General features: G+C 37.7%; 1 protein-coding gene across 1 annotated transcript in view; it reads left to right on the plus strand.

The window, feature by feature from the left end:
- nup58 (nucleoporin 58) overlaps positions 1–13,241 on the plus strand; it is a 64,371-nt gene that overhangs the window by 26,531 nt on the left and 24,599 nt on the right. Inside the window, exons 11-12 of the mRNA XM_069891440.1 lie at positions 7,967–8,085; positions 11,440–11,522. Coding sequence (XP_069747541.1) covers positions 7,967–8,085; positions 11,440–11,522 — 202 coding nt within the window. The remainder of the gene's footprint in view (positions 1–7,966; positions 8,086–11,439; positions 11,523–13,241) is intronic.

Here is a 13,241-nt window from a genome sequence, read left to right on the forward strand (position 1 = left end):
CCAGTTATATTGTACTTATCTCTCATTTGTTCAAAGGATAAGAATCTACTTCCTGAAAAACAATTTTCTATTCTTTTAATCCCTTTTTTTTCCCATTTTCTAAAGGAAAGGTTGTCTATTGTAAAAGGGAGTAACTTATTTTGCGTCAATATTAGTTTTGGTATTTGATAATTTGTTTTATTTCATTCTACATGAATCTTCTTACATATATTGAGGAGATGGTGTAATACTGGAGAAGTTCTATGTTGTACCAATTTTTCGTCCCATTTATATAATATGTGTTCAGGTATCTTTTCCCCTATTTTATCTAATTCTAGTCTCGTCCAGTCTGGTTTTTCCCTTGTTTGATAAAAATCTGATAGGTACCTTAATTGTGCGGCTCTATAATAATTTTTGAAGTTTGGCAATTGTAAGCCTCCTTGTTTATACCATTCTGTTAATTTATCTAGTGCTATCCTCGGTTTCCCCCCTCTCCATAAAAATCTCCTTATTATTTTCTTTAACTCTTTGAAGAATTTTTCTGTCAGTTGTATTGGCAATGCCTGAAATAAGTATAGTATCCTTGGAAAAATGTTCATTTTAATACAGTTTATCCTTCCTATCAGTGTTAGTGGTAGCTCTTTCCAATGCTCTAAATCGTCCTGTAATTTTTTCATTAGTGGATTGTAATTGAGTTTATATAATTGGCCTAGATTTTTGTTTATTTGCACACCTAGGTATCTTATTGCCTGCATTTGCCATCTGAATGGGGATTCCTCCTTAAATTTTGAGAAATCCGCGTTATTCATAGGCATTGTTTCACTTTTATTTACGTTTATCTTGTATCCCGACACTTCTCCATATTCCTTCAATTTCTTATATAGTTCTTTTATTGATAGTTCTGGTTCTGCTAAGTACACTATCACATCATCCGCAAATAGACTGATTTTATATTCCCTGTCTTTTATTTTTATTCCTTTTATATTATTATCTATTCTTATCGATTCTGCTAGTGGTTCTATAGCTAGCGCAAACAATAATGGTGATAGTGGGCATCCCTGCCGCGTTGACCTGCTTAAGTTAAATTGCTTTGATACATGACCATTTACTGTCACTTTCGCTAACGGTCCCTTATATAATGCTTTAATCCAGTTAATATACTTCTCCGGTAAACTGAATTTTTGCAATACTTTGAACAAGTAATTCCATTCTACTCTGTCGAAGGCCTTCTCTGCGTCTAAAGCAACTGCTACTGCCGGTGCTTTATTTCCTTCTACTGCATGAATTAAGTTAATAAATTTACAAATATTGTCTGTTGTGCGTCTTTTTTTGATAAATCCAGTTTGGTCTAAATTTATCATTTTCGGTACCTGTTCTGCTAATCTGTTTGCTAATAGTTTAGCTATTATCTTATAATCTGTGTTTAGCAGAGATATTGGTCTATATGACGCTGGTGAGAGTGGATCTTTCCCTTGTTTTAGTATCACTGTAATTATTGCTGTTTTACATGAATCTGGTAAGTTTTGTGTCTCATCAATCTGGTTGATTACATCCAGGAGGGGCGGTATTATTAGATCTTTAAATGTTTTGTAGAATTCTGTTGGGAGTCCATCCTCTCCTGGTGTCTTATTATTTGGTAATTTTTTTTATTATCTCTTGTATTTCTACTGTTCCAAATGGTTCTGTTAATTTATTTTGTTCCTCTATTTGTAGTTTTGGTAGTTCAATTTTAGTCAAAAATTCATCTATTTTGCCTTCTTTCCCTTCGTTTTCAGTTCGGTATAATTGTTCATAGAATTCTCTGAAGTTTTCCTTAATTTCTTTTGGATTATATGTAATTTGTTTGTCTTTTTTCCTTGTTGCCAATACCATTTTCTTAGTTTGCTCTGTCTTAAGCTGCCATGCTAAGATTTTGTGTGTTTTTTCACCTAGTTCATAATATTTCTGTTTTGTCTTCATTATATTCTTTTCCACCTTATATGTTTGTAATGTTTCATATTTTATTTTTTTATCCGCCAATTCTCTTCTTTTGGTTGTATCTTCCTTTATTGTTAATTTTTTTTCTATGTTTATTATTTCCCTTTCCAACTGCTCTGTTTCCTGATTATAGTCCTTCTTCATTTTGGTTGCATAACTTATTATTTGTCCTCTAATGAATGCTTTCATTGCGTCCCATAGTATAAACTTATCTTCCACTGATTCCGTATTTATTTCAAAGTACATTTTTAATTGTTTTTCAATAAATTCTCTAAAATCCTGTCTTTTAAGTAGCATGGGGTTTAATCTCCATCTATACATTCTTGGAGGGATGTCCTCAAGCTTTACTGTCAGTATTAAGGGTGAATGGTCCGATAGCATTCTCGCTTTATATTCTGTTTTTCTTACTCTATCCTGCATACTAGCTGATAACAAAAATAGGTCTATTCTTGAGTATGTTTTATGTCTAGTCGAGTAGTATGAGTATTCCTTTTCTTTTGGGTTTTGTTTCCTCCATATGTCCACAAATTTCATTTCTTGCATTGATTTAATTATAAATTTGGTTACTTTGTTCTTCCTGTTAATTTTTTTCCCCGTTTTATCCATATTTGGATCCAAATTCAGATTGAAATCCCCTCCTATTAGTCTGTTCCCTTGCGTATTAGCTACCTTCAAAAAGATATCTTGCATAAACTTTTGATCTTCTTCGTTAGGTGAATATATATTAAGTAGATTCCAAAGCTCCGAATATATCTGACATTTTATCATAACATATCTCCCTGCTGGATCTATTATTTCCTCTTCTATTTTAAATGGCACATTTTTGCTAATTAATATAGCCACTCCTCTTGCTTTTGAATTATACGATTCTGCTGTTACATGTCCTACCCAATCTCTCTTTAATTTCTTGTGCTCCAATTCAGTTAAGTGTGCTTCTTGGACAAATGCTATATCTATTTTTTCCTTTTTCAGTAAATTTAGTAGTTTCTTCCTTTTAATTTGGTTATGTATTCCATTAATATTTAAAGTCATATAGTTCAGCGTAGCCATTTTATATTTTGTTTATCTTCTCTTTCCGTTTTTCCATCATTACCTTTCCTCCTTTTCCATTTCTGTTTTCTTATTTTCAACTCTTTACCAGACAACATTCCTACAACATCCAACATTTTCCTTATTCTCCTATTTCTATCTTCTTTATCCCCAATCTCCCCTTCCCCTCCTGAGTTGTCCTTTATCCCTTGTCGGACAACCACATCTCCCCTCTCCATTTGGATTTGCGAATCCACTCGCAAGCGTCAACTGATTTTGCAGTGACCGCTCTTTTCCCCCACCCAGCCCCCCCCAGAAAAGATTTCACTTTTCATATGTCACAAAGGTCACTCTTTTAATTCCCTCCTTATTCTCTCTATTCCATTACCTTCCCTTATTAATTCTTGTCTATACTATCTATGTTTTCCTCTAATTACAGATACTTTCACGTATGCCCATTGTCTCTGTTCACTCTTATACCTCTTTACCCACATACATATCAATCGTGGTCATTTTTACCCTCATTACCCGTCTTCATCCCTCAGTCTATTTTTGTCTTTACCCACATACATATCAATCGTGATCATTTTTACTCTCATTACCCGTCTTCATCCCTCAGTCTATTTTTGTAATTGTTCTGCAAATTTTCGTGCTTCTTCTGGATCCGAGAACAGTCTGTTTTGTTGTCCTGGAATAAATATTTTCAATACCGCAGGATGCTTCAGTGTAAATTTATATCCTTTCTTCCATAAAATCGCTTTTGCTGTATTGAACTCTTTTCTCTTCTTTAGGAGTTCAAAGCTTATATCTGGATAAATGAAGATTTTTTGCCCTTTATACTCCAGTGGTTTGTTGCCCTCTCTTACTTTTTCCATTGTCTTCTCCAGTACCTTTTCTCTTGTAGTATATCTTAGGAATTTTACTACAATAGATCTTGGTTTTTGTTGTGGTTGTGGTTTAGGGGCCAATGCTCTATGTGCCCTTTCTATTTCCATTTCTTGCTGTAGTTCTGGACATCCTAGGGTCTTAGGGATCCACTCTTTTATAAACTCCCTCATATTCTTGCCTTCTTCATCTTCCTTAAGGCCCACTATCTTTATGTTATTTCTTCTGTTATAATTTTCCATTATATCTATTTTTTGGGCTAGTAATTCTTGTGTCTCTTTAGTTTTTTTATTAGATTCCTCCAATTTCTTTTTTAAGTCTTCTACCTCCATTTCTGCTGCTATTGCCCGTTCTTCCATCTTGTCCATTTTTTTCCCCATTTCTGTTAAGGTCATATCCATTTTATTTATTTTCTTTTCTGTGTTGTTTATTCTTCTTCTTAAATCATTGAATTCCTGTGTTTGCCATTCTTTAAATGACTCCATGTATCCTCTAACAAGAGCAAGTATATCCTTTACCTTGCCTTTCCCTTTATCTATTTCACTGTATTCTTCCTCTTCTTCTTCCTCTGGGTTGGCCATCTGTTGTTTCTTTGATGCCCTTTCCTCCTCTTCTTTCTTGTTTCCATTGTCTTCTGTGGTCTCTTCTTGCTGCAGGTGTTCTGCAGCTGTCGTTGCCGGCTGTGGAGATCGACTCCCCAGCTGGTCCCCCCTCCCGTCGGTGTGTTTTTTTTCATGCGCGGTTGCGCACTTTTACTCGGCTCTGTGAGCCATTGTTGTAGTTCTTTTTCTACCGACCTGAGGTAGTGGGCTCCTCTCTCCACAGCGGGCCTCTTCGGACAGGTAAGGCCTTCACCTTTTTCCTCCGTTGTCTTCTCTTCCTCTCTTCTTTCCATTGATTTTGATTTTTCTCCTTTTGTCTCCATCTTCTTTCCACCTTTATACTCACTTTTCTTTAACTTGTATTTCTGTGCCTTTGTATTTTCTCTTGTTTTTCCCGACTTTTCTGGAGAGGGCTGGAGTTCACCGTCCGGCCACTACTCCATCACGTGACTCTCCCCTGATAGATTCTAGTTGATGAAGTTCTTAATCTGAAACTTTAAAGTGAAACTTTGGACATTAAAGGTTAATTACTGACCTCATTAGAGTAACAGGCGGAATCTTTGCATGATGTGATTAATGATCTCACACAGGAGCCCTTATTTTATTTTTTCCTTTACGCCTGATGGGATAGGAATCCAAATCCATGTTTGCCAACAACAGAGAGATGATAGATGAAAGCATTAAACTAAAAAGAAGCAATAAGGAAATGGGGAAAAAACTGTGACAAATGGATTTCAATGTAGAGTGAGAACTTGGCCTAAAATATCAGTCTAACCAGGATTTCATGCATTTTGTTTCATTTCCCACCCTTTCACTCCTACACCTTTTGGAAAAAAAATGTTTTTTATAAAAATGGTTTTACCTAATCTGAGCCCCACCTTTTTAGAGGTAAATTTAGTAATGTCCTTATGAGAATTATAGTCCTCCACAGCAACCTTCAGTAGAAATTGCAGAGTCTAAATTGTGAACTACAAGGTTCCTATTGTTGATCCTTATGGAGCACCATGGCCCACTTTTTCCTCTCTCAAATAACTACAATTTACTCCCACTTTGTGCCTCCGAAAAGCTAATAGAAAATTTCCCTTTGTTGTGTAAGAAAATAATAAGTAATACTAAAATATATACAAGTATTCAGTAAATATTCAGCTTAATTTGTTAACTCTTCTGGTCATCATTACCTTAAGATGTAAATGTTTGCTTGGAGTGCATTATAAATTTCTTCTTTGGCTTGGCTTCGCGGACGAAGATTTATGGAGGGGGTAAAAGTCCACGTCAGCTGCAGGCTCGTTTGTGGATGACAAGTCCGATGCGGGACAGGCAGACATGGTTGCAGCGGCTGCAGGGGAAAATTGGTTGGTTGGGGTTGGGTGTTGGGTTTTTCCTCCTTTGCCTTTTGTCAGTGAGGTGGGCTCTGCGGTCTTCTTCAAAGGAGGTTGCTGCCCGCCAAACTGTGAGGCGCCAAGATGCACGGTTTGAGGCGCTATCAGCCCACTGGCGGTAGTCAATGTGGCAGGCACCAAGAGATTTCTTTAGGCAGTCCTTGTACCTTTTCTTTGGTGCACCTCTGTCATGGTGGCCAGTGGAGAGCTCGCCATATAACACGATCTTGGGAAGGCGATGGTCCTCCATTCTGGAGACGTGACCCACCCAGCGCAGCTGGATCTTCAGGAGCGTGGACCATATTATAAAATGACCCATATGATTTTCTCAAGTTTCCAACAAATAAAATGTGCTTGCTTCCTTTTGCAATATTACAGATCTACTTTAAATTTCAATTTAAAAAAAAATTAGACATACAGCTCAGTATCAGGCCATTTCGGCCACAAGTCTGTGCCACCCAGTTAACCGGAGCCCCTGGAGAAAACCCATGCAGACACAGGGAGAACGTCCAAACTTATTATAGACAGCACAGGACTCGAACCCTGGTCCATTCCCAATTGGTGGTGCTGTAAAGGTGTTGCGCCAGCAAAGGAACCTGAGGGGAAACTTTTTACACAAAGTGGTGTGTGTTAAGAACGATTGCCAGAGGAGAGGAGATAATTGAGGAAGGTACTACAGGTGCCAAACCTTTTATCCAGGATCGTCAGAATTTTCTGGATTTCAGAATCATTTTGATTACGGTCTCTTTAGGCCGCCTAAGTCGCACTACTGTCTCTTTCCTCCCCCACCACCCTCGCCTGCCAGAGTCGCGCTGCCGTCTCTTCCATCCCCTCCCGCTTGCTTGCTTGGCTGAATCGCGCTACCGTGTCTCCCCCCACCTTACTGTGCTGCCATGTCTCTTTTTTTTCTCCTCACCCACCCACCCGAGTCATGCTGCCATCTTTCTCTTTCCCCCCTCCTTCCCACTCCATATCAGTGCCAGGGGAACAGTCCCCTTCTCGATTCCCCTGCACTGGCGCTGGTACAGCGGTTTCAGCTGTGTGGGCGATTATGGGTAGTGACAACAGCCATTGAACTGCCACTGGGCCAACTGAAAGCGCTGTAACGCTGGATGGGCGTCAGTATACGACAATTTGGAGATGCTTATAAAGTAGGGAACAGGCTACTCCAATGTGAGTTGAGCAAGGGTCATGCTCGACAAGTATGGTACTTATAAAGTAATGATGCCACTAATTACCAATGCGAAACGCGACAGGATACACGCGAGTTGAGCAAGGGCTTGTTTGATGCCAAATCCATCTTTGATGAACAGATATCATTTACTAAAAAAAGTGCCTGTTTTTGGAGGTTGCCGGTTTTCGGAATCCGAGGTAAAAGGTTAGGCACCTGCATTGCAATGTTTAAGAAACATTTAGATGGATACATAGATGTGATGGTTTGGAAGGATTAAGCCAAATTCCGGGAAATGGGACTAGAGTGGGAGGCTTTTTTCCACGCTGCACGACTTTAATTTTACTGAATTAATAACTTCAATACAATTTACTAGATAGTAAACCAGATTAATTTAATAATGATGTGTTTAGTTCAAGTAGCAATCATATTTCCAGGCCATTGATGTATAATAAATAATCATATTTCCAGGCCATTGATGTATAATAAATAATAGTTAAATGATTTACAGTGGGTACTCTTTTATGAAATAGCTGTTATTTTAATTTTTGCTTGGCGGTTTTTATTTTCAACTTGAAACTACATAATGTAATGATAAGATACTTTTTCTCATGCCTTCAGTCTGGCCTCACGGAAATTAGAAATAGAGCTTAATATCAGCCTTGCCAAGATCATCCACAAAGAAAAGTAAACTTCAGTGATAATTTTTTAATTACAGTTAATTATTTCAAAAAAATTCTGTTCACTTACTTTTCCTGTCCTTCACCCTTTTTGAGGTTTCTGTACCAAGGTTTGTCCATTTGCCTCCTTAAATGGTAATTTGGTCAAGTTTAAAAAAAAATCCATCTTTTTAACTTCATGTAAATTGTAATGAAAGTAATATTTGTATGTGTTCTATGAATATTAACTATTCTACTCAGCTGGTTCTAACTTGTATTTGACAGCTATTTCAGGCAGCTCGTGGAACAGTTTGAGGTTCAGTTACAGCAGTATCGACAGCAAATTGAGGAACTGGAAAATCATCTTGCTACACAGGCTAACAGCTCACATATGACTCCACAAGGTTTGCATTTTTAAGAAAAATGTTGAATGTTTTGCAGCATGGGCTAGCCCAGGAATAGAATAACGTCATCAATTATATGATGTAGGCTTTCACTGCCAAGAACAGCAACTATTGACCATCCTTGACTGCCACCTTTAAATTGCAGTATTTGTGTTTGGATGATGTTTGATTTGTGGAGGCAGAGTACGAAGGGAGCAGAAATAGTCTATTCAGCCAATCAACTCTGTCCCGCTATTCAATCATGAGCTGATCTATTCTCCCCACAACCCCACTGCCCATCTTTCTCCCGATAACCTTTGATGCCCTGTCTCATCAAGAACCTATCAATCTCTGCCTTGAGTACACCAAACATTGACATCCAATTTACAGAAAGCTGTTACACCGCCCCACCCATCCTCCATTTTTCCCCTACCTGTCTGGCCTCATTCCTTTCCCCTCCCCTCCCCTCCCCTGACTTGCTGCCCTCTCTACCTGTTCATCACTCACACCTTCCTCAGCTCCCAACCCCCTTCCCTTCCTTCTTTCTATGAGTACATCTTCAGCTCTTTGCCTCCTCCTCCTCCTATCACCGAGTTTACCTTTTGTTTCCATTTATTCTCCGTCCCACCTGTATGCACTTATCGCTTGCTACCTGTACTCCTCTTCTACCCTCCCCAACATTTTTACACAGGCATCTGCCTATTTCTTGTTATTTCTGATGGTGTTTCAGCCCAAAACATCAACTGTCTATTGCCTTCCATTGATGCTGCCTGAGCTCCTGAATTATTTTGTGTGTGGTTCCATTTTTCTTGCATCTACATCTCTCTCGTTTATGTCTGTGTATTTTTCATTTGTATATTGTTCTTGTCAATCTTGAGATTGGAACAAAAGGGCATCATCTCCTAAAACACCTCTGATTCAAAAATGGCTAATCCCTTTTTACAATGGGTATTAAAATTTTAGAGACTTGGTCTCGTAATGGGATTAAATATATTGAGGATTGCCATAAGCAGGGGCAACTTGTGTCATATGAACAATTAAAAAAATAAATATGGAATCCTAAACAACACAATCTTCTGCTACAGTATTTTCAATTAAGCGCCAACTTAAGGGAAAATTTGGGGCCAACAATGTTTTTATCAAAGTGTAGACTCTGGTTCGAAAGGGAAACACAAAGAAATTCACTTCAGCAATGTATTTCTTACTTCAAATGGGACCCCCTAAACAGGGGGATCGTGTCTAGAAAGAGATGGGAATCAGACTTGAATATAAGTATTGATGAGTAAAACTGGTCTGATTTATGTAAGGACAGGATGACAAATACAATAAATTTAAGGTATAGATTAGTACAATACAATTTTTTTGCATCAGATATATCTCACCCCACAGAAATTAAATGTTAAAGTCAGACTTATCAGAGAAATGTTTTAGATGTGGCGAAGAGATAGGAACTTTCTTACACTCGACTTGGTCATGTTCCAAAGTGAGACCTTTTTGGGTGGATTTATGACATTTTTTTTGAACAAATTATTTGAACTCAATTTCCTCTCAAACCCAGAATTGTTTTTATTGGAAAATATAATAGGGATAAGACCAAAATTGAAATTATTTAGATATCAAGTTGCATTTGTTAAAATTGCATTGGCAATGGCCGGAAAGTGTATTGCATTTACTTGGCAGTCTGACTCCCATCTAGGTATGGTGCGCTGGAAAGAAGACATCCATAGCTGTTTTCCCCTTGAGAAAAATTACTTACAACCTAAGAAATAAATATGACATATTTTTGCAAATGTGGAGACCATGTTTACAGTTCTCAGGTGTAAATCTTTAGTTGAGTTTCTTCCAGTCCTTGAGTTCACATTAACCTTCTCCAAAGAAGACCAGTTAAATAATGAATTGAAATCCTTGGAATGAAAGGCACTTTCCAGCAGCCTTTCTTATTTTCCCCACTCTATCTTTTTCTCTTCACACTTTTTTTTAGGGTCTTTGGGTCATTGGGGGTTGTCTAATTATTTATTTGTATTTTTTAATTTTGTATTTGACATGTATGGTCTAAATTTTTAAAAAAATTATAGAGAAATTATTTTCTCCTTGGGAGAATTCAGAGTTAAAGGATGTTACCATAAAATTACAATAAGGTTATTTAGGGTTGTTACTGGGAAGCATAATTTTCCTCAGAAAATATAATGAATAACTTAAAATGTAATGAATTCATGTTTGTAATTATGTAATAGTGTGCCAGAGATTTTTGACAGTGAAATGAAGGTACAGATCACCGCTACTTGAATAGTGAGTGGCACTTTAAAGCCTTGAGGGGCTGAAGAGTAATTTTGTTCCTACATTTCAGGTGCATGACACAATTTTATTGGTAAAGTATTTGAAAGATCCTTGATATAAAATCCCTGTAAACTCCTTTGGCACAGACTTGGAGGAAAGATTTTCTGGATGTTCCATTTATATGGAGAAGATATTTAATTAAAGACCAAGAAGTAATTGAAAATCAACATTTTACAGGCTCAAGAAATCTACAGTAAAACGCAAAAAAAACCTCACAGCTTTCAGCTGGTCAGATAGCCTTTGTGTGAAGAAAAACGGAGAAGGCATTTGTGGTCAAAGGTTTTTCCAGTTTTGTTGACAAGTCTTTGACCAGAAACATGATTGATTCCAATATTTTATGTTCTTACCTATAAATATCTGAAAGGAATAAAAGGAAAATTAGTTTTAAAAATAGGATTTTTGTGATTTTCCTTGGTACAGGAATGTTGTGTACTTTTTATTGTCTCCCATTGTAACTGCCAACATCAAGGCAGGCTAAAAATGTATTTTTAATTTAATTTTAATTTAGATATTCAGCACGATAACAGGCCATTTTGGCTCACTGACACCCAATTGACCTACAACCCGGTGCATTTTGAATGGTGGGAGGAAACCAGAGCCCTTGGGGAAAATACACGCAGACATGGGAAGAACATACAAACTCCCTACAGACTGCGCGGGATTTGAACCCAAGTCCCGATAGCTGGCACCGAAACAGTATTCTGCTAACTATACTAAACATGCTGCAAATTTTTTTAACTTTTGGCTGGAATAACTAAACTTGGCTCTGTCTATTGCAAAAAAAAAATTGCAACAAATTAAAATCAAAATGCATTTGGCCACAGGATGGTCCTAATTGAGTTAATTCACAAAGGACATGTTATTTTACAAATATTAAGTAATGCGTCCTAGAAAAATATTTGAAGATGAGTTATTAGAGGATGCCCACTGGACTGTACCCCAGGTTGAAACTAACAGAGTGAGTGGAAAACATAAAATAGGAAACAGTCAATAGAAGACTTTTTTTTTGCTATTTAATCATTATAGTCATTTTTACAGACTTGTCTCTCGCAATGCAGAAAGTATACCAGACATTTGTAGCTCTGGCTGCTCAACTTCAGTCAATACATGAAAGTGCAAAGGTATGTTTATTTGCCTAGAGTATAAAAATAATATAATTTGATATATTGGAACTTGTCTTTAATGTTCAGTAAAGTAAGAAGTAAATATGTTGTTGATTTCTGTTTTAATACCTATTCATGAATGTAACCACCATAATTTTTTTTTTAAAAACTGCAGTAGAAAGATGTATGAAAAATATAATCTCTGATGAAAATGTAACTGAGATTTTGCTTAATAGCACACATGCCTAGCCTTTTATCTGAAATCCTTGGGACCAGACACTTTTCGGTATTCAGATTATTTTGAAATTAAAATGGTAGCAGTGCAGATTCATGCAAAACAGAGACGCATGGCGCTGGATAAGGCGGAGGTTGCGGCGGCACTGAACGTCGGGTGGGGGGGAGTTGCGGCAACGATGAACATCAGTGTCGATTGCAGCAGCTCTGATGGGGGAGAGGATTGTGGCAGTGCTGGCCTGGGGGTGGGTTGCGGTAGCATTAACCGCCTGGGTAGTTGCAGTGGTGATGGACAATGGTGGTGGTTGCAGCTGGACATTGGGGGGCGGTTGCGGGGGCGCTGGACTCTTTTTATTTCCGGTGGCACTTCTAAAGTAAGTGTTCCCTCGTGTTCCACTAATTAACGATGCGGACCGACGTAGAATTTTCAAGGATGAGTAGTGTGTGGGTCGCGTTAGGTCATGTTTGGTAAGCACATAACATCCATGGAAAAAATGTTCGGTTCAGAATTACAGATAAAAGGATAAGCACCTGTATTATTTTAAAATAAGTCTGCATCAGCTGTTTTTTTTGTCAAATGATGCCAGTAAATTCTCAATAATCTAATAATAGCAAAAAACAAGACTACAGGAGGTCTGCAGTATCTGTGGAAGCAAAGGGACAGTCGATGCGTTGGGTTAAGACCCTGCATCTGCTCCTGTAATGGAAATTTTCAGTAAGCTGCCAACAAAAGGATCAGATGGAAAGCCTGCTTTGTTTCAATACTGCAGCAAATATTTGTTCTTGCTCTATTTCTTAATTATTATCTAATGTGCAGGTTATTTTGGAATTATTATTAACAGTTACTGAGATTCTAATTTATTTTATTTTACAATCCAGAGTATTTCATTATTTAAAAGTAACCCTTTGTCCTTTTAAAGATCTGTATCTTGTATTATACTTTTGAAAAACCAGCTTTGACATAATTTAGCTAGTCATGTTCCATAAGTCCATATGATGTAGATCATGGTAGATGTATTTTACCTTTCAATCTCATTCTCCTGCCTCGCCCCACAACCTTTTGACACCCTTACAAATCAAGAACCTGTCATGCTGGGTTCAGGCACACTCGTTATTAAAAATGACCTTGATCCTGGAGTCGCGTTCGTAGCTAGTTTTATTTTACCATACATTTAGTGAATATCTACATGCGCAGGCTTTTCCACGCTAGTCCTGAGCGCCTCTCTCTAATATGCAGAAGTCGGCCTGCTTGATGTCCCACGAATAGAGTTACACCACATCCCCCTTTGCATTCAAAGCCCCCTTTTCTGTGGCTTTGCCCGCTACAATTACCTTTACTCATTCCGATAAATACACATACAACATTTACAATACACAAGTCTTTCTTGACTCTGGGTGTTTTACAGTCTCTACAGATTCAGTCTCTGTGGTCTCTTCTTGTCCAGACCTTGTTTTTATTATGCCAACTCTGTGTTTCAGTCGGCAGAGTCTCTGGACCTGCCT

This window comes from Narcine bancroftii, chromosome 7 (genome assembly GCF_036971445.1).
Source record: "Narcine bancroftii isolate sNarBan1 chromosome 7, sNarBan1.hap1, whole genome shotgun sequence".
NCBI classification, from domain to species: domain Eukaryota; kingdom Metazoa; phylum Chordata; class Chondrichthyes; order Torpediniformes; family Narcinidae; genus Narcine; species Narcine bancroftii.